This window comes from Melitaea cinxia, chromosome 10, assembly GCF_905220565.1.
Source record: "Melitaea cinxia chromosome 10, ilMelCinx1.1, whole genome shotgun sequence".
Classification (NCBI taxonomy): domain Eukaryota; kingdom Metazoa; phylum Arthropoda; class Insecta; order Lepidoptera; family Nymphalidae; genus Melitaea; species Melitaea cinxia.
The window spans coordinates 12,787,836-12,810,258 of NC_059403.1; the positions used below are offsets into that span (position 1 = coordinate 12,787,836).

The 22,423-nt window shown below is 32.9% G+C and overlaps 1 protein-coding gene across 1 annotated transcript; it reads right to left on the reverse strand.

Annotated features, from left to right (window-relative positions):
• Nucleotides 1-18,128: 18,128 nt before the first annotated feature.
• On the reverse strand, nt 18,129-22,195 carry LOC123657437 (glucose dehydrogenase [FAD, quinone]-like). The gene is made up of 4 exons (XM_045592981.1): nt 22,087-22,195; nt 21,845-21,978; nt 18,812-19,794; nt 18,129-18,700 (listed from the first exon to the last, which is right to left on the reverse strand). The coding sequence occupies exons 1-4, from the start codon at nt 22,193-22,195 to the stop codon at nt 18,220-18,222; spliced, it is 1,707 nt and encodes a 568-aa protein (XP_045448937.1). The 3' UTR covers nt 18,129-18,219.
• Nucleotides 22,196-22,423: the final 228 nt, after the last annotated feature.

Sequence of the window (22,423 nt, forward strand, 5' to 3'; positions counted from 1 at the left end):
GCTGATGAAAAAAGTTGAGAGGCAGCTCCTGACGTAGTGACATACGTGTTAGTGCTGTGTCTAAAATAATATGTACATTTAATTAGCAAGACAACGGTAAAGGCTTTTTGTGAATAAGTCTGTAATGTACTATTGCCACGCATAACATTTTTTTTGAAGTAAAAGAGTTAGAAACTTATTCGTCACATTCCTCCACTGTTTTTAACTAGCACACATATCTTAGAATACACTCTTATGTTAAGCGTTATATGTAATTTAAAAAGAAATTTCAGCGTTGTAAAAACTTAAGAATAGTTATTTTCATGAAAGAAAAAAGAAGGTTTAGTATCTTAATACAAATTAGGATTTACTACTACTATCACGAACAGTTGATCCTAATACTTTTGGTACGTAAAAGTATTAGGATCATCTGTATCTTGAAATAAGTACACTGTAGATTATGGTTATGAAATAAATAAATGAATAAATAAATAAAAAATAACAATGGTCTAGTGAATAGTTTTCGAAAAACGATACATATAAAGCACGAATTTTCTGTCAGTTACGAAACAGAGTTATGTATGATACTCTTTTTCCAATGGTAGAAAACTTACACCATTATTAAAATACATTGGTTTTTTTTTTTACTTACATCATTTTAAAATGTATGTGTGTTTTAAAAGACACGAATTATTTTTGCGGCGTAAAGGAATATACTTGACAAAAATAATCTAGTTCGACGTATTTATTGATTAACTTCTGAAGTTTAAAAAACGAATGTATTAAAATAGTAACTTTTTTATATATAAAACTTTTTTGCGAAATTTGACAATGTTATCAATAACTAGCAGTTGCTCGCGGATTTGCTCGCGTAGAAATTCATAATATTTAATATTTACTTTGGGGATAAAGTAGTGTTTTATCATTATATTACTACAAATTAGGATCTCTTATTAAACCATATTTAAAGTTGACCTGTCACTGATCACTACCGATCACGCTTTACGGAACAGTCGTGCAAAAAATAGAGTTCCCTAAAATTCAAGCCATTTTTAACTAAAATCTGTAATACGAACATAAACTGCCGACCACCTACTTCAATAAAACATTATTTGAAATAGGTGGCCTTGAAAGTAAGGGCGCTGGATTCGGTTGCCCCTGATGCTTTTTGCGTAAGGCTTCTAGCGTTTTATTACCAAATGGTGTGATGGTATCACTAGAGAAAAGAATATGAGCTGCATTTTTAAGGTCTCCATGCATTGCTTAATTTTATTTGAGTCAGAATACAAAGGTCGGTCGTAGGCATAATAATCGGAATGTCTTATAAGCTATTATTTTAAAATTTTGTTACTAGTTTTTTTTTTTTTTATCAACGTGTTAATATTGGTAGGAAAAAAAAATTGGCACCCTGAACCAGTGTCCCAAAAACATTTTTAAATGGAATATTTTGGTGACCCTTAATAATAAATTTTTCAAATGGAACCGAATTATTATCACCGGCTACGGTTGAAAAAGTATCTATTAAAACAGGTAAATAATGCGCTAGTGGATTTGGCAACGGGTCGACTGAAATTTTAAGCCTTAGTGCCTCCTAAACCACCTTCCGTGCATTGGGAACAAGTTTCGATTGAAATAGATAGGCTATTGTAAAATTATAGACATAACATTACACTACACAATGTACACTATAAAGGCGTTGCTGTGACGTTGGCAGTACAGAAATCCTTTGTCGGGTCAGCCAGCTGCCTGCCTCAGGCCACTGTCATTACTCGGCAACGCCACGAAAAACCATTAAAGTGAAATCTTGTATTTTATATATCGCTCCGAGATTATCAGAATTATTTTTTACAATTTGATGTCAATTCAATTAAGAAAAACTATCGAAAATTTTGAAGTCTTCTTCTTCTTTTAAATTCTAGCTTCCTCTAGAATTTAATTTTTAAGTCGACATAAAATTGTAGATTAAAAAATAATATAAATAATAATTGTGTTTGCTCGCAAACGAAAAAAAAAACCGACTTCAATTAAATCGACGAGTAATACAACGTAGATCGACGAAAAAATAGTCAAGTAACTACGCGTTATCAAATATTACTCAAAAAGTAGTGATCAGATCTCAATAAAATTTATAAGTGACCACATGACAAACATCAGCTTTCGATAAAATTAAAAATTATCAAAATCGGTACACCCAGTAAAAAGTTATTGCGGATTTTCAAGAGTTTCTCTCGATTTCTCTGGTATCCCATCATCAGAGCCTAGTTTCCTTATCATGTTACTAAACTAGAAATATCTTCTTTCCAACAAAAAAAGAATTATCAAAATCGGTACACCCATTAAAAAGTTATTGCGGATTTTCAATAGTTTCCCTCGATTTCTCTGGGATTCCATCATCAGATCCTGGTTTTCTTATCATGGTACTAAATTAGGAATATCTCCTTTCCAACAAAAAAAGAATTATCAAAATCGGTACATCCAGTAGAAAGTTATGCGGTATAATACATCGTAGGTCGATGAAAAAAGCGTCAAGTAAAAACGCATTATTAGATATAACTCGAAAAGTAGTAGTTAGATCTCAAATAAATTTAAATGGGACCAATTAGCACACACCACCTTTCCATTAAAAAAACATTTGTCGAAATCGGTCCACACGGTCAAAAGTTCTGATGTAACATACATTAAAAAAAAATACAGCCGAATTGAGAACCTCCTCCTTTTTTGGAAGTCGGCTAAAAATGAATCAAATTAGAGTGGTTCGTTCGACAGTTTCACTTATAAATAATAATATTATAATGAGCAAATATTTGATTGTTTGTTCGCATCGAATAGGCTCCGAAGCTATTGAACCAATTTGAAAAAATCTTCCACTGTTGGGGGGCTACACTTTCCGCGAATGACATAGAGTATATTATATTTAAAAAAAAATTTTTTTTTTTAATTTTTAATAAATATCCGTGCGAAGCCGAGGCGGGGGCTAGTAAATAATAAATTGCTTCGTGTTTATATGAATGATAAGTATATAATTATATTGTATATGTAGTATTATATATATAAAATTTTTCAAACCGGATTAGGATCTATGTTAAATATACAGACAGAAACAAAAAATTTAATGAATTTTATGTTTTAAATAATATATAAACTTAATTTTTCTATTTATATGCATTGGAACAAAAAAAAGTAAACTAATAAAGATATATAAAATTAATACAGCAAAATAGTTTATGACTTTGAGATAAGTGAGACTGATAAGAAAATTAAAAGTACAAAAAACTTTTATTACCAACATATAAAGTCATTACACAATTTATATTTAGCCTGTAATATCACAGCTAAATAATACCGTTTTAAAGCAGTATTGTGTTCCTGTTAGTGAATAAGGTGACCAGAGCTTCTGGTGGGATTGGGGATGAGGTCGGCAATCCGCTTGTGAGTTCTGGTGTTGCAGGCGTCTATAAGCTACGGTAATCACTTACTATCAGGTGGACCGTACGCTTATTTGCCGACCTAGTTATATATATTTAAAAAACAAACTGGACCGACAGCTTAACGTTCTCTCCGAGGCACGATGAGAAGACCCACAATAACAACCAGAATAAAAATAAATATTTGTATAAACATAAATATTTCCACCGGACGGGAATCGAACCCGTGACAGCCGGTGTTTAGGCGCCGCTGACACAGCACACGCACCGTTACACAAGAGCGGTTGACAACAACAATGTACATGGTAAGCGTCTACGAAACGAGCTTGCGCGAGATTTAAGTACTCGTACTTACTTAGTTTTGAAAATTTTAAAAATTAAAATCACTCATATCAACTTATATAATTTCCTTGTTTATCTCCATAGTTAAATATTTAAAAATACAACCCCAAAAACATTTTTATTCATATATGTTCTGTGTATTGACAGTTGCCCGTTACAATTCTATTGTATTATGTATTGACTTTAAGATACATATAAAACTTAATATTTTATCTGTATAGAAGAGATCTTTATATATTTAAATTTATATACTCGTGTTAGTTCAGTTTTGTAGGTCCTGTCAGAATGCTTTTGTGTTTTAGAAGTAGTCCGGCAGAGGCTAGTCCAGCGGGAAATTAGCTTCCATGGCAGCGAAAAGGATGCATCATAAAAAGTGTGATTTCCAAGTTAACACTCTTGTAAGTTACTTTTTCATCCAAATTATTCTTTACGGTCTTAATAATTATGTTTGCGGAAAACGAAAAAAACCGACTTTATTTACATCGACAAGTAATACAACGCGAAAGAGATATCTCCTTTCCAACAATAAAAGAATTATTACAATCGGCTCATAAACGACAAAGTTATCCCCCAACATACATAATATATATACATATGATCGGTTAAAAAAATATGTGGTTTTTTTCTTAATTTGCAGTATATTTGACATTTTAAAGTTTTAAGGATTTTATATTATTAATTAAATTTATATTTACATAATATAATAATGTAATAAAATTCTAGTTTTTTTTTTTAATAGGTCGGTACACAAGCGCACGGCTCACCTGATGGTAAGCGATTACCGTAGCTTAAGACCAACCCTGCAACACCAGAAGCGTCGCAAGCACCTTGCCGATCCTATCCCCAATTTCCCCCTAGAGCTCTGGGTCACCTTACTCACCACTAACGCGAACACAACACTGCTTGAAAGCTGTATTATTTAGCTGTGTTCTTCTGTAAGATCGAGGCACTACCCTAGTCCAAGGAGAGCTGCTCCATATTTTCAGCAGGAAATTACCATGAAGTAACCATGTTAATCTTATAATAGTATACATTATTTCAATGCTATACCTAGCATTACTTAGTATTTTGTGAGAGGTAGTAAATTTGGTCGAGGCATTTTTGTCTTATTTAAATACCTATATAAAATTGACTAAATCGTTATTTTTATTGAATACAAATGAGCAAGTAAGTCTTTTTCTTGTTAAGGGTTCATTACTGAGAATGATTGGGCATTATTTGCATTTGTACTATTTAACTTCCACTATGTCGTGATACGGTGAAACTACACACCACTATCTTGATATACCTATTTTATGGGATTAGATAATTCCCTATGAAAGAAAATATTAATTTCAATAAACAAATAAAAGCTTCACACTTAACGCCCCCCCAGTAGGAAAATTTCTGTGTCGGGGGTCACACAATACACAAGCACAAACGCCCACACCACGACAAACGTCTATATGGCCAATGTCTGTCGTGAGTGGCGATCGAATCTACGCCAGTGCTGTGACCACTGCGCTAACGATTCGTCAATATTTTTGCAAAACGAAATTTTTATATCATTATATAATTACATAGTATAAAACAAAGTCACTTTCTGCTCTCTGTATGTTTAGATCTTTAAAATCACGCAACGGATTTTGATGCGGATTTCTTTAGTAAATAGAGTGATTCCAGATAAAGGTTTATATGTATAATACATGCATAATATAGTAGAATAACACTGATAGTTTTTGCAACTGTGCGGCGCTGGAGCGGATCGCTAGTTATAATATAAATGAATCTACTCGTATTATATAAAAGTAACTATTTAAAACATTCTTTAACAGACAATAATAACAAAAATAATATTAAAATCTTAAATCTTATTATAGTTCACCCGCTTATATTTATGTATGTAAGTAAAAGTAAATATACTATATTATTTATATAAGTATTTATTATATGTATCAATTATATATTTAACGGGTGGAGTGACATCCAGCTACATAATAATATTAATCAATACAACTTCCTTTCAATGTAACAAATAACTCCTTGTTTTACTTCATATTTAGAATATTATAATATATTAACATACATCAATTGGTCACATGCAAGACGCCTGAGCTGTATTCATTTGAAGTTGGCCATAAATCATAAACCTACCGCTGACGTTGACCGTGACGTTTTTCGTTTAAAAAAAGTAGCCAAAAATATGTTATCGGTCAGACAGACCAATGCGTCAAGGAAGGTTAATTATGAGATCTTATCGTATTACCGGGATGATGTAATTTTAAATTTAATGGTAAGAATAAAAATGAAAAAAAAAATACATTTCCATTTTAGTTAAGTAATATTATAAAAACTGGTTTGATTATCAATTCAATTACTTTGAGTAAAGAGTCTGTTTATTACAGTAGGTACGAATAAATTATAATTCAATTAATAATCTAGATTCTAGGCTGTAATATAATTATTATGTTGTTATATCAAATATTGACAACAAAACGTCAAAGATGTTGAATTTAATATGTCAAATATGTTTTCTATTTTTTTAAGATATAAGAGTAGGGAAATACATATAAAAATAGATATCAGCTCTGGTTCTTATGACATTCTGAACTGATGCTTGAATAAAATACTTTAATTTTTATGTTGAAAATATCTGCATGTGAATTTTGCGCTCGTGGTAAAAAATTACACAACGTTACTACCTATTCCTTAGTTTGGAATCACACTAATGGACGGGGAGCGTCGTTGTCCCCAGAGATGGTAGAGTGCTTGCAGTTAAGTCGTATATTCCGACATCCAAACTGTTAAATATTCTGCAATTTGCGTTACGATAAAATTAACTTATGCATGTAGTTAACGATTTGAGATTACAATAATATGAAATCATCGAAAAAGTTCCGCCAACCCGCAGCGGAGCAGCGTGGTGCGTTAATCCTTGCGCTTCAATCCTTTTCGTACATGAAGAATGAGGCCTAGCATTGGGATGTGACCTCTCGCTACTGAGCATGTAAGAGACGACTCTCAACAGCGAGAGGTTTATTGTGTAAACCTACCTTTTTTATGTTCTACTATATTTTTACTTTTTTAAAAGGATTTCATTAACAGCTGTAAGTTATAAGTTCCACTATACATTTAGTTGCTATTAAGTTGCGTTTGTAAGATAAGCTGGATTACTGTTCCAATTTATTACCTCGTCGTTAGCGTGAGTGGAGAAACATTTGTTATAAAATACGATGTCAGTGAATCCCAACTTGATTCTATTTGCTAGATTTAGATTTAAGTTATGTCATGTAAACATTACCAAAGCTAGATTAAAATCGCGGTTCATAAAACGAACGTTTAAATCTTTAAAGTTCTTGACGTAAGCGAATTTTAGGGTAAATATCTCCAGGACGTTCATTGAAATGAGAATACAATAGTAAAATTGTAGCATTTTTGTATCTGATATCTATAAAATATAGTACCTGGGTGACCGAGCTTAGCTCGGTATTTTTAGTAAATCGCGTTTTTTGGAATTCATATTTAATAAGAATTACATATTAATAAAATATGAATAATGTTTTCCGATTTTACCGACGAAAAACCGACCGAATAAAAATATGAACTGGTTATTTAAATAAAAAATCATGAGTCCAATTAGAAAAAAAACGGTCACCAACCCGCCTGCCCAGCGTGGTGACTATGGGCAAAACACATGAGTTCACGTTATTTTTGGCGTAAACTTGTGGAGGCCTATGTCCAGCAGTGGACTGTATATGCTGTAATGATGATGAAAAAAAAAAGAAAAAAAAACTCAATCTGGAGACATGGGGATTTGAACCTTGGTCTTCTCGGACGATCCTGACCGGCCGATTTCCCACCTGAGCTATTACAACTTTATTGATAATTGCGAAATTTACCTTCGTATTCTAACGATATTGTATCCATTTTTTCATTGCCTAAAAACAGGGATAAAACGACATTTCCTAAAAATAAATCCTAGCTATATCGATTTATCGCCCCCGAAATCCCGTGCGTACTAAATTTCGTTCGGAGCCGTTTGCGAGATTCAGATTATATATATATATATATATATATATATATATATATATATATAATCTGAATCAATCGAAAATAAATAAATAGCTATAAAAGTCGGCTGTTACCTATAACACAAACATTAAGTTACTTTAGGACCAGACGACCGCGTGAGTGATAAAGATATTATTATTACTTTCTGAGTCACGATTTGCTATTTATTGTTGGAAGTTTATAGGAGTATTGTTGCTAGTTAGCTCTTTAATATCTGCGTCTCATGTTTATCAGACTTAGTACTAAGAAGATCCTCACCGCAATAACTTGTTTATTACAAAGTTCATACAATCAATGTTAATCCAAAAGATAGTTGCCAAACTATCTTTTGGGTTAAGAAATTGTAAAGCATTTTGTCTAATAAAGAATTTATTATTTATTTATTTATCTTTTCTTAGAACGTTTAAAGTTAATCATAAACATTTTATACGGAAAAATGCTACATACATACATGCTATACATGCTATAGTGTCTATATAAAAGTGTAATTACGTACAGTTACCATAGTATGTTGTTTAAACGCAAAACCCACATCATTAGCAAAAAGAGCATTATAATAATGGATGACGATTGCGGAAAACCGGGATGTTTGGCGCGAACTTAGGGAGGTCTATGTCCAGCAGAGACTGCGATAAGCTGAAGTGATTATATTGGTAATAACTTCTCATAGAAAATATTGTTATTTCTATTTCTATCTATTCTAAAAGTGAGACGAAATATTTTGCATTCATTTATAGTTATTGATATGAATAACGAAAATATGTCAAAAAATATAAATAACAAAACTCCTATTTTTTTTAAAATGACAGCTGATTAAATTTTTTTTACCAATATTTCATAATTAATTTTGCAACTAAAGACGCTAAAGAGATTATCTTTAAATTATCAACATTCAAATATTAATCTTACTGTTGCGATGATTTCACTGTAATATTTGAACGCTAAAAGGATAAATGCATCTTCCAACTTTTTATTTATTTAAAAAACGAATCCCGTTAATGTTTTGAAAACAGATAATTTTAAATTAAACAGTTGGCCTTGGAACGGACAAATTGAAAAGACGGAATTAAAGCGGACAAATTGTTTAAAGTGTTAAGGTTTCTGGGTAGCACTGGGTACATTATCTAATGTCTTTACATTCATAGTCATAATATAGTAATTTTAAAACTGATTGTTGTTTTTACTACTTCCATTTTTTTTTTTTTAGAGTCTCTAGACGTCAAAAGTATCTATACTTTTGACGTTTTGTAAGAGTGTATTATTGCCTTATGGCGAAATATATATATTCATTTCATTTCCAAGGCTTAACATGCTGATGAGGCATGATGCTGAGGCAGAGACCTGGTTGGCCTTCTAACTTAATTGTAATATTAATATTTTAAATGATAATGGCCAATAAAGAACTTTTCTTTCTTTCTTTCTTTCTTTAACATGAAACTGAATACATGATTTAAATGTATCTCGATTTGAAACTGCAACTTCCTTTAAGGCTTAAGATAAAGACAGCAATATATTCTTAGCCGACTTACCAATGAATAGACTTCTTATATGCAAAAGAGAGCGGATTTATTCATGAGACTTCTGGCAACAAAGCAAGGAATACGAAATAAGTGAAGTTTGACTTCATAATAAATCTACTCATCAAAATGAAAATGATAAGTGACTGTGTTTAAATTAAAATATAGTTATTCTTTGTTTTAATTATGAAAAATAATTCATACAATTTATTAACTCGGAACAGGGATGACCATGAGTAGAGACCACGAGTTGGCAAACGCAGTAGTTATATATATCTTATTTATAAAATTCTCGTGTCACAATGTCAGTTATCATACTCCTCCGATTTTTATGAAATTTTGTGTAAATATCGGGTAGGTTTGAGAATCGTCCAACATCTATTTTTCATACCCCTAAGATACATTTTACATACATTATGTTTATAAAATACTCAAAGGGATTAAAATATATGTTATTAATATTCAGAACCAAATTCCTTATTCAAGTAGGCTTCAAAAGCAATTTTGAATTGTTATTTTACAATTAAAACTATATTCGTTTTTAATAAATTATTTAATGTTAATGTAAAGGTGTCACCGATTAGAAGATAGATTCTACAGAGAAGATTGAGATAGAAATTTTGGTGTTACTATTTTAAAATAACTTTCAATCATTATCGATATATTAATACGTGAAGCAAAAACTTCCAAGTCTTCAAGTAGGTGGAACTATCCTACTTGAAGACTTAGGATCTCTGTAGACCAACGAGTAGTATGTCAACGTTTTACGTAATTATCAATTGCAAATTTGTAGCCTTTTTTTGAATGAACATACTAAAACATAAATAATTCATAAACACTGTATGTCGAAATCCTTCTCCAATACGAAGAAAGAGGCCTATGTCCAGCAGTGGGATGTTACATTCTGAATGCATGTCGAAAATGCCTTATATTATTTTCGAAAAGAGCTAATACTCATCAACCTACTGAGTTGATTTATACCAAACAAAGCTAAGAACCACTGCCAGGAAACTATAATTTCAACTTATAAGCAAAGTTAGTCTATAATCTTCCAGACCGGGTTCAGTTGTAAATCAACAAGTACCTAAAAATATTGAATATATAATTGACTTGCTACTGTCCGCGACTTTGTCTGCGTTGAATAGTTACTTAAAAAAAAACCTCGATTTTGAAACATTCTTCATTAGTGCTCCTCTCCTATTTATCTAAGGTGATGATATATAGCCTATAGCCTTCCTCGATAAAATGGGCTATCTAACACTAAAATAATTTTTCAAATTGGACCGGCAGTTCCTTAGATTAGCGCGTTCAAACCAACAAACTCCTCAGCTTTATAATATTATATAAATTAGTGTAGATTTAAAAAAGTTCATTTATCCTAGAACCTGTCATAATAAACGTAAAAATTTTACTTATGTACAGTATTTTCTAATATATTTTGTAAGGAGCTTAAAATGTAATCAAACCTGTGTAGGTCAGCAGTAGTCTGGCATATTTTCGTTCATTGTACACACTATATATTCTACTGTATTACATAATTTTGTCTATCGGAAAATAAGCAAAGTCTGGGGGCCTGGGCTTACTCTACATAATTTTTATTGAGATTATGTTTTATTGATTATAATAATAATTATATAAAAATTATTCGATAATTAATAAAATAAATTACGTATTTAAAAGTATAAAAGAACAAGAACTTGCAAAGAATAACAAAAGCGCTGTGTTTTATAAAAATGTATTATTCATTTGTAACTTAGGATAACAAGATAATTAATGAATAAAAAGTTATTCTCCATTTTTCTTGTTGTTCTTCGATGTTGGCGTATAATATTGGCTTTGTTTTTTTTAAAAATATCGGCTTTAAACTCCATGTGATTTTTATATTCATTCAATAACATTTTTGCGTTTGTCACAATATATAATATTTTTCATATTGGATATTTCTTGTCCTTCAAATTTGCTGTAATAAATCTTTGATACATTTAAATCCCACGAAGTCAAAATAATCAAAAACTTTATTCATAGCGGCTCTATATCTATTATTATACATGTCAACAACTAGAAAACCGTCATTTCTATGTAAAGTTCATACATCAGAATCGTAACTTACTATTTTATAAGGCTCAACTTTCTTAAAATATAATATTAAACATCGTGGTATATTTCATTTATCAAGTTACATCCACCAAGCATTTTGACACGAGTACAATAACCGAACCAGTGTTAAACGCTTGATGCTTAATAGCATAATTTGAGTACAATATACATTACATATCTTACTTAAATCTGCTAGAACAACATAATACAGGTACTTAAGTCAGTACGAGTATAAAGATGATATGCATCAAATATTTTTCTAACTTTTATTTTGACCATGAATGCATGTCAAAGTTATCAAAAATAAATAATCTTTCTGAACTAATATTAAAATAAGGTAAAATTTACAAGGTTTTTTATAGGTAGGTTCTAGCTAATTAATATCTCAAAGTATTAAGTCAATACCTACGATTTTATTTTTGTGTTACCCCCACATTAGGAATTCTAAACATTTTTGAATATCATATCAAAAATTGACCGCTCCAGCGGGATTCGAACCCGCGTCTCCGACTGACCGTGTCGGCGCTCTAGCCAATTAAGCTATGGAACGATGTACCCGCTAGAGCGAAATTTTTGATATGATGATTTTTATTTTCGGTTTAAGCGAACCGTGGCGCCGTCTATAGTGAGTTCTTTACAGAGACCCGTAACTATTCAAAGTTTCATATTACAATGAAAATCTTTGACAGGAGACGACACCATGCTATTATTAATACCTACGATTTTATTTTTGTGTTACCCCCACATTAGGAATTCTAAACATTTTTGAATATCATATCAAAAATTTCGCTCCAGCGGGTACATCGTTCCATAGCTTAATTGGCTAGAGCGCCGACACGGTCAGTCGGAGACGCGGGTTCGAATCCCGCTGGAGTGGTCAATTTTTGATATGATATTCAAAAATGTTTAGTATTAAGTCAATTTTATTTATGCTTTATTGCACTTTAAAAACACAATTTTAATTATTTTAACTAATGGATAACTATATTGTTGCTGATCGTCTAAGGACTTATATTGTGCTCGCGATTATAAGTTTAATTTACAAAAAATTAGGTTATATAGAAGCGAAAAGAACTGCTGTGTCACTTGGCTAGTGGTAAGTAGTACTTTACTGAACCCCTGCTACAAAAGTACTACTTTGCCCTAAGTTTGCCTGGAAGAGATCGTTTTTTAGCGATAAGGCAGCCCTTTGTACATATGGAATATGTTGTTAATATTTTTTCTTTCTTTGCTATATATTATTTCTGTTTTTGGTGTACAATAAAGTGTATTGTTATTGTTATTCTTAAAAGAGTAAGTCTTTAGTAGATCTAAAAAAATCACTACTCTAATTACTTATCACCCAGGCTGAGGCCGGCATCGAGCCCGCTAGACCATGCTGTTAACGCATTGGTTGAATTCCCGGCCATAGTAAAAGCTAGTCGAGAAGTCAAAAAGATCTTGCAGGCCTACCTTCGAGGCAGCGAAAATATACTTATGGTGCTGCTCGATGAGGCAGAGGCAGCCATATATAACGACACGTCCCAGATTATCAAAGGACATATGGCAGGAAAATATATGGAAGCATATAGCAACACAGGCGGTTTTGTAGTCACGGTTGAGGCTGCGGTGCGAGAAAACACGTCATCAATATTTTTAACACCAGTGAGAGTTCCGGTTTTGGTGGTTGCTAAGTGCACGAAAGTAATGCTGGGTGACAGGATACTTGAGATGGCAACATCCATTTCAGGAGATCTTGATGTCGACGCGGGCCTCGTGGGCTGGCAAATGATCCTCGTGCGGAAAAACAACACACATAGTCAGAAACTTCGATGAGAATGTAGAAATAGTAGTTACCACGACAGTCGAAGCTGAAAAGATGTTAAAGAGAAACTAGCCTGCCGCTTTGGCGACCAAATCAGGTCTAGGGTACGTACTATGGCCTCCATTTTAACAAAAGGATTTAAAGAGGACACGAAATGTAACCGTTAACGATGGACGAAGCTCTTATGAGCCATTTTCGAGCTATTGTAATGGCGGCACGGCTTTCAGAGGCAAAAGAAGTTGTTCTCATCGGAGATGTCAACCAGTTGCCTTATATAGACAAAGAAAATCTGTTCAAAATGAGGTACTGTAGACCTTATCTAACAATCAACATCTCATGTAAGTTATCCTGCACATACCGGAGTTTCATGGACGTTGTATATGCCATCTGTGAGGTATACGTAAATATGTACACGTTAAATCCGACCATCTACTCCTTCAGAATGAATAGACACGCTGGCGCGGCAATACCAAAACTTCAAAAGAACATCTTATACTCGGTCTATACGCAGGAAGAGAAAAAAATCCTGATAGACCAGGTATACGGCACTGGAGAGGGATCGCGCGTTATGACCAATCATGAAGCACAAGAGCAAACCTACGGCGAGATCATCATTGTTCAGACAAAGACCGAGAGGTTACAAGTCCATGACAGTGTGCCTCATGCGGCAGTAGCGTTGACAAGTCACTAACACCTGTGTCTACTACACTGACGATGATGATGACGCAATCGGCAGGTTCGTTAGCCGAGCGCTGGGTGCCTCGACGAAAACCATCTTGAAGCACAACCTAAAAAGAACCATCTACAAGCGTGATATGTCACTGACAAGGGCTCTGCTCAAGATGCTGGTGGCAGGCGTGGGGTCCGGGTCTATGAATTAGTGACACAGTGCGGCGTTTGATATACAAATAAAGTAGATATAGATATGTAATTATATATATAAAATGTTATGCCGGATCAGCTCCCTCTAAAGCAACCATTTGTCGGTGGTATGCCGACTTCAAACGCGGTCGCATGGACACCAATGATGGGGAACGCTCAGGTCGTCCAAATGAAGCAGTGACTCAACAAAATATTAACCAAGTCCTCAAAATCGTATTGGAAGATCGGAAGGTAAAAGTGCGAGAGATAGCCGAGATAGTGAAGATTTCAGCTGGTAGTGTTTTCACTATTTTACATAAAAATATGGCCATGAAAAAGCTTTTCTCTAAGTGGGTGCCGCGTTTGCTTACAACTAATCAAAAGGAACAACGTATCAATGATTCAGAGCGATGTTTGGCGCTGATGAATCATAATAAAAAGGATTTTTTACGTCGGTATGTGACAATGGATGAAACTTGGATATACCATTTCACTCTGGAATCCAATCGGCAGGCAGCGGAGTGGAGAGCGGCTGGTGAAAGCCGCCCGAAGCGTCCAAAGACTCAGAAATCGGCCGGTAAGGTTATGGCGTCAATATTTTGGGATGCGCATGGAATACTTTTCATCGACTACCTTGAAAAGGGGCAAAATATAAATAGTGACTATTACATGTGCTTATTGGAGCGATTGAAGTACGAAATTGCGGATAAACGGCCTCACATGAACAAAAAGAAAGTGGTGTTTCACCAGGACAACGCGCCTTGTCACAAGTCCGTGAGAACGATGGCCAAAATTAACGAATTGGGCTTCGAATTGCTTCCTCATCCCCCTTATTCGCCAGACTTGGCCCCCAGCGATTACTGGCTGTTTGCAGACCTCAAAAAAATGCTTCAGGGTAAGAAATTTGACTCAAATAGTGAAGTTATCGCAGCAACGGAGGCTTATTTTGAAGCCAAAGACAAATCGTTCTACACACATGGGATAGAAAAGTTAGAAAAGCGTTGGAGGGACTGTATCGCTCTTGGAGGAGACTATGTTGATGAATAAAAATTAATTTTATAAAAAATACCTTTTTTTAGTACTTAGTCTCGGGACTTATTGAACCACGTGTTAAGTGTACATATATGATAACTAGCAAATATGTGTAAATATAGACATAGATAAGAAAAATAATAATGTTCAGAAATCACGAATGATTGAATGATGTGTGTACACGTTTCCATCAAACAGTAATTGCAAAGGGAAAAAAAGTCAGCGTCGGACCACGTCCTAATTTTACTAGGCAGTCACAGGACTGACGATTTGTAGTTATAATGAAAAATCGTCTGTGGTATTATAATAACGCAAACATGATTAACAAAACAAAAAACAAAAGGCTTGGGCTTTTCGAGCCCGTGGATGTAAATTTTTAAATAAAAAAAAATTATATATATATATATATATATATATATATATTTATCACTAGCATGTAAAAGATAATACGCCCTAATGTATTAAAATTTGACAATATTTGGAATGGGATTTTGAAACATTAATCTTAAGTATAGCGTAGAAAATATTATGAATAAAAGTTATTTCATCACCAAGGCAGTTGTATGAACTTAGGAATTAAATAGAATAGAGTAACTAAGTGAACGGGTTGAATAACCAAATGTTAGTAAATGTCAGTTTAACACCCAGGGATATGGACACGGGAACAAGCCCCAGAAGGGCTTCCCATCGTATCTTGGAGAGCATGCTAAGCCCTCAGTTCCGGTTATCTTAAAAGACATCTCACAACAATCTTTACTGATAATATAATGGAATATCTATACTAATTCCACGTAGAATACTACTAATGTATTGTTGGACTAATGTATTGTTTCATTAACTGGCATTGTATAAGTAGAATAACTTAGTAGTGGTACAGATGGGAATCGAACTAGCTACCCGCGGAACAGAAAGCAGATCACTACAAATTGCGCCAACGGGCTAGTCAAAAACGCTGTAAATTATAAGTTCTAATATACAATAAGTTTCTATAAAATTGTGTTAGTAGATAAGCTGGATTACTGTTCCAATTTATTACTTCGTCGTTAGCGTGAGTAGAGAAACATTTGTTATAAAATACGATGTCACTGAATACCAACTTGAGTCCATTTGCTAGATTTAGACTTAAGCTACTTCATGTAAACATTACTGACGCTAGATTGAAAACGCGGTTTAAAAAACTGATGCTTTAATCTTTAAAGCTCTTGACGTAAGCGGATTTTGAGAGAAATGGTTTTAGGTTATAAATTTAAATGAGAATAATGTAACATAATATGTTTCTATTTTTTTTTTGTTTTTGTTTTATCACACCCTGTGGTAAACAAGCGGACGATCCGTCTGAAGTAAGGCGATACCGTGCGTGAGTCGCCTTTTTACATACTTTTAATCAGTCTTCTCATTTTTTTTCAAAAGTGTTGATTTTAAAGTTAATTAATAATAGTATAAGTTGAGTTGAAGCTGTGTAGCTACGGCAGTAAAGAATATAGCCACCCCCTCTCTTTCCGAGGCTGTCGTAAGAGGCGACTAAGGGATAACAGTTCCACTACCACCTTGGAACTTAAAAAGCCGACCGATGGCGGGATAACCATCCAACAGCTGGCTTTGAAATACACAGGTCGAAGACGGAGCAGCGTCTTCTGTGCGACAAAGTCAGCCGGTGACCAGCGTGGTGACTATGGGCAATACACATGAGTTCACGCCATTTTTGGCGCGAACTTGTCGAGTCCTATGTCCAGCAGTGGACTGTGATAGGCTGAAGTGATGATGAGTGACGAGTTGAAATTGACTACTGCTTAGTTTTTTCCCCCTAACAGAAAGATGTGATTTAATAGCACGCTGTATATATAGAAGATTTTTAATCGGCTGGTATCCGTACATAAAATCGTATGTGGTTATCTTAGTTGCAATTATGGAGCTCTAAACAATGAAACAACACATGGAATATATTGTTGCTACACTGTCGAGAAGTAGAGTTTTTAGTCTTCAAACAATTACATTGACCTTGTAAACTTTGAACTTTAAAAAAAAAAAAAAAAAAACTAACCTTAGAACATACTTTTTATATTCGTATATATACTCGTAATATAATCACTAGTTCTAATTTTAAATGTATTATTAACAGATCGTATTTGCAATTTTCCTTATAAAGATTATAATGCAATAAAAAACCTAAATTAGTTTCAAAAGATTGTAACAAAAAACGACGTTTTTCTGGTGATACTTAATTACTTGCACATTTTAAACTATTGTACAAAATATGTTAACTATGTTATATAATGTTATTATAACAAGACTGAAAAATATCTGTAAGGAAATAATAAATATACCTGGGAAATCGCTTTTGCTATGTAAAATTAAGATTAACTCAATAGATGTGATCTAAAATAAGAGGAAAAAATTAAGAATTGTATTTTGTATACATTTTGTTTCCCAAATGAATAATAGAAAATGAAACAATTTAAATGTTGAATTATTCCTATTATAAATTATTTTATGCGTGAATATATTATATTCTTAGTATTTTCTTTCTATGTAATAGTAACACTAAAAGCAAATAAATACAGCATAAGCTTTATATTTCAATATATGATGCATCAAACAACTGACTATTCTTTCTTTGCCCTTTGACAGCAAAATAAAAAGTTGCTATTGTGAGATACACCCACATTTTAGATACACATAATTATAATTATATAAAAAAAAAAATAATATTCTATGCAACAAGCCGTGTTACGATTTCAGCTGTATTCAATTATTTAACAATGTGAATAATTACTTCTACATAAAATATTATTGAGGGCTTACAAATATTTTGGCCTATATTTTAAACAGATGGAAATCAGTCAAATGAATTTAAAACAACTTTTTTATTGTTTAAATTATTCATATACATTTTTTCAAAAGAACTTGATACCTATTTCGATCTCTATTGTTTTGTCGAATGAATATTCCTTGCCAAACATTCACATTTTTTTGTCTACGTACTATTCAGTATTATTTCAATAAATATTATAATAAAACACCTTTACATATTAATATTATTATTTATATTAAAAGAAGTATAAATTAATTTGTTATTTAAAAAACTCTAAATCACAATCAGAAAAAGATAAGTTTAATGTTTTTGTAGATGTTCATTTTTGATCATATCAGAACCCATTTCACCAATCATTATGGTTGGAGCGTTCGTGTTTCCACCAGTAATTGAAGGCATTATACTTGCATCTATAACTCGTAATCCTTTGACCCCGTGGACTTTCAAGAAGTTATCAACAACAGAATCCTCTGACTTCGGTCCCATTTTTGACGTTCCGACCGGATGATATAATGTTGAACTTGTGTTAATAACGTAGCATTTCCAGTATAAATCACTGTCGAAATCATATTTATTACACTGAGGTATATTTATTTTGGGTATAAATGCATTTATAGATCTAAAGTAGGGGGCTATCACTATCTTTTTAAGTATTTTTATACCTTCTACTGTATCTTGTAAATCTTTACTCTCGCCATAATAATTAGCATTTATTATTGGGTAATCATACGGGTTAGAAGTGTTAAGATAGACTGAGCCTCTAGAAGATGGATGTAGTAGACTAAGGGCAAAAAAGAAAAACGTTTTATTTTTATTGAGCTCAATAAGAGATTTATATATATCATCATGAAAAACTGAAAACAATATCTTAGCCCATTGCGATTTCTTTAACGCAAATCCTATATGAATCTGAAATTCTGGATATTTCATACTTTGATCAAGAGAATAAAAAGCCGAAATATCACTATAGGTGTTATGGGCTAGAAGTCCACTTCGATTATACAAGTATTTTGCAACTTCAAAAGACTTATCCAATTCATTTTCTTCTCCTTTTTCATCTCCATATACAGCAATGTAGATGCCATTATGGTCATGTAAATTTTTACCGACACCTGGCAAATCTTCAACACATGAAATGTTTTTAGATTCTAAATGACCTTTCGGGCCAATACCAGAAAGCATCAATAATTGTGGAGTATTTATTGCGCCTGCGCTAATTATTACTTCAATGTTTGCGTAAAATGTTTTCTTTACCCCAAAAATATCGACTTCAACTCCATATGCCTTTTTATCTTCATTTAATAATATTTTTGTTACATATGCGTTTGTCACAATATTTAAGTTTTTTCTGTCTTTAATTGGCTTTAAATAAGATGTGTACGTGCTGTATCTACGGCCATTTGCAGCTGTTACACTAAAAGTACTGGATACTCCCGATCCTTCAAAATTTGCTGTATTAATATCCTTAACATGCTTAAATCCCATAAAATTAAAAGATTCTAAGACTTTATCCATGACATCTTTATATGTACTATTAAATCTATTAACAACCAGTGGGCCATCTCTTCCATATATATTTCGCACATCAGAATCTTCTAGTAACTTAATATTTTGTAAACTCTCAGCTTTCTTAAAGTAGTAATTAACGTTCTCTGGAGTCCAACTTGGATTTCCAGCATTCGCCCAAGACTGGAAGTCATGGTCACTTCCTCTTATATAGTACATTTCATTGATCGAGCTACATCCACCAAGCATTTTGCCACGAGGCCAGTAAACAGAACCAGTCTTAAACGATTGGTGGTAAATACCATCATTTTCGGTATAATATTGCCAATCATACTTGGATTTGTAGAGATAAATATCCATATTTGGTATCTGTAAAAATAACACAGTATACACATTAGTTACTATAAACAATGTGTAGTAAATCGAATAGCTTTCTAAATTTTAGTTTTTACATTGTACATATTAAGGTTTTTAGAACTTACCTTCATATAGTATTATAAATTATATTTCTGTGCCAATAATATATGAAAGTAAAGTTCATGAGATTGTTTATAATTTTGTATGAGCTAATATTTAGAAATATAATATAGATTTTTAAAACATTTAACCTAAAGATAGCTCCGTTACTACTACTACTTACATTTCTAATTGTCTTAAGTTATTTTTGATCCGTGATGATAAGTTTTGATTAATGAAAATTTAAATATTTACAACTCGTCGAAAGAAAAAAAGCCTTTTTTGTTGTTTTTTCTGCTTAAGTTGACGCTGACGTAGTAGTGACACATTAAAATAACACCCTATAAGAATTTACCTAAAATAATTTAATCTAACCCTAGCTCTTTCCATTGCTCGCTGAGTGACTTTGAGCCTATGGATAGGGCTAAAGGTAAAAGACCACGTTTCAGAGCCTTATGTTATCACTGTCAATACACAACGCTCGAACACTTTTGAGTGAAAGCGGTTGACGAATTGGGCAGGTTTCAAGAAGTAGTTAATTTACAAAGGATGTTGGCAAGGGCAAACTCAACCAGTCTACCCATGGTGGTGAGAAATGATGACGCGGGGCTCATAAGCGCAAGAGTAGAAAAATAAATAAATAAAAAAAACTGAACTAAAAGGTTAAAATAAATGTATTCGCTCGCAAACAAAAAAACCGACTTCAATTACATCAACAAGTAATACAACGTAGGAAGATGAAAATATAGTCAAGTAAATACGCGTTATCAAAGATACTCAAAAAGTTGTTATCAAATCTCGATAAAATTTATATGTGACCACATGATAAACATCAGCTTTCGATTAAATTAAAAATTATCAAAATCGGTACACCCTGGATCATCAGATCCTGGTTTTCTTATCATGGTACCAAACTAAGGATATCCTCTTTCCAACAAAAAAGAATTATCAAAATCGGTACAACCAGTAGAAAGTTATGCGGTATAATACAAAGTAGGTAGACGAAAAAAACGTCAAGTAAAAACGCATTATTAGATATAACTCAAAAAGTAATAGTTAGATCTCAAATAAATTTAAATGGAACCAAATGACACACACCACCTTTCGATCAAAAGAAAATTTTTCGAAATCGCTCCACCCAGTCAAAAGTCCTGAAGTAACATACATAAAAAAAAGTACAGTCGAATTGATAACCTCCTCCTTTTTTGGAAGTCGGTTAAAACACACTTATTTTGTAATATATACATTGAAAATTAGTGATATAATAATACATATATACTTAACAAGTTACACAGTCACATGCACATACACATACATTTTTTTTTTTTTATGTCAATAGGTCGGTAAACAAGCGTACGGCTCACCTGATGGTAAGCGATTACCGTAGCTTATAGACACCTGCAACACCAGAAGCATCGCAAGCGCGTTGCCGACCCAATCCCCAATCCCCCCAGGAGCTCTGGTCACCTTACTCACCAACAGGAACACAATACTGCTTGAAAACAGTATTATTTTGCTGTGATCTTCTGTAAGGTCGAGGTACTACCCCAGTCGGGCTGCTCCATATTTTGAGCAGGAAATTCCTGCTGTGCCCTACCTCAATTAAATACATACATACATACATAGTTACATATATACATAAATACATAGTTACATATATACATACATATATACATATATACATACATATATACATAAATACATACAAACATTTACATGCATACATACATGCATAAATACATACATTGAGAGTACAACAATTATGAGAGGTTCATCATTTTCGGAGAAAAGATGATTCCTTAGCTTGTCCTTGAAAGCATAAATCGAACTGCTTTCTTAGATCACTCTCGGTAAATGATTCCAAAGTGTTGCAGGACGTTTTGTGAAGGAATTAAGAAAGATGATTTAATGACTAACGTAAACTAAATTATGGTATCAGTTTGTCAAATATATTTATACACACATGAGATTCAATTGGAGGTTCCGGGCCTGCTTCGAGAAGTAATATTTTCCACTCTTCTATTTCACTTAGTCGATTTGCTAAGACACTTCCGGCCGATCCGCCTCCGACGATGATGAAGTCATATTTTTCGTTATCTGTTACAAAAAATGGTGTTAAAACATTTTCCTAGATATTTTGGTAAATACTAAAATAGGTACTACAATTAATAAAAAGATATGTCCGTCATATCTGTTTTATCTTACTGTCATTATACGGTTGGACATTTTCTGGTATGAAACACTGTGTTGCAGCTAGTAAATTTAGTGCTGATGCAAAAAGTTGAGAGGTAGCTCCCGTTGTAGTGGAACACATATTTCCGCAATTCCTAAAATAAAATATAAAACATTTGACTATATCGAAGTTAGATTTTTATTCAACAATCGACTGAACTCAGTAACTCTGACATTTGTGTTATTATTTTTGTTAAAATAATCAAATTTGTAGGGATTAGACTTATATCTATTGTTATTATAAATTTTCTGTAATGTAGTTGTTTAGCAGCCGTACAAACTACTTCAAAAGTTTTAGAGTATTATTTTA

What these genes read in the sequence shown, in the direction of transcription:
- LOC123657437 (XM_045592981.1), bottom strand. Translation starts at nt 22,195, where the DNA reads ATGTGTTCCACTACAACGGGAGCTACCTCTCAACTTTTTGCATCAGCA. An exon ending in TGTCCAACCGTATAATGACA is followed by an intron (nt 21,979 to 22,086) that starts GTAAGATAAAAC and finishes TTTTTGTAACAG; the next exon opens with ATAACGAAAAATATGACTTC. An exon ending in AACCTCCAATTGAATCTCAT is followed by an intron (nt 19,795 to 21,844) that starts GTGTGTATAAAT and finishes TTATTTTTACAG; the next exon opens with ATACCAAATATGGATATTTA.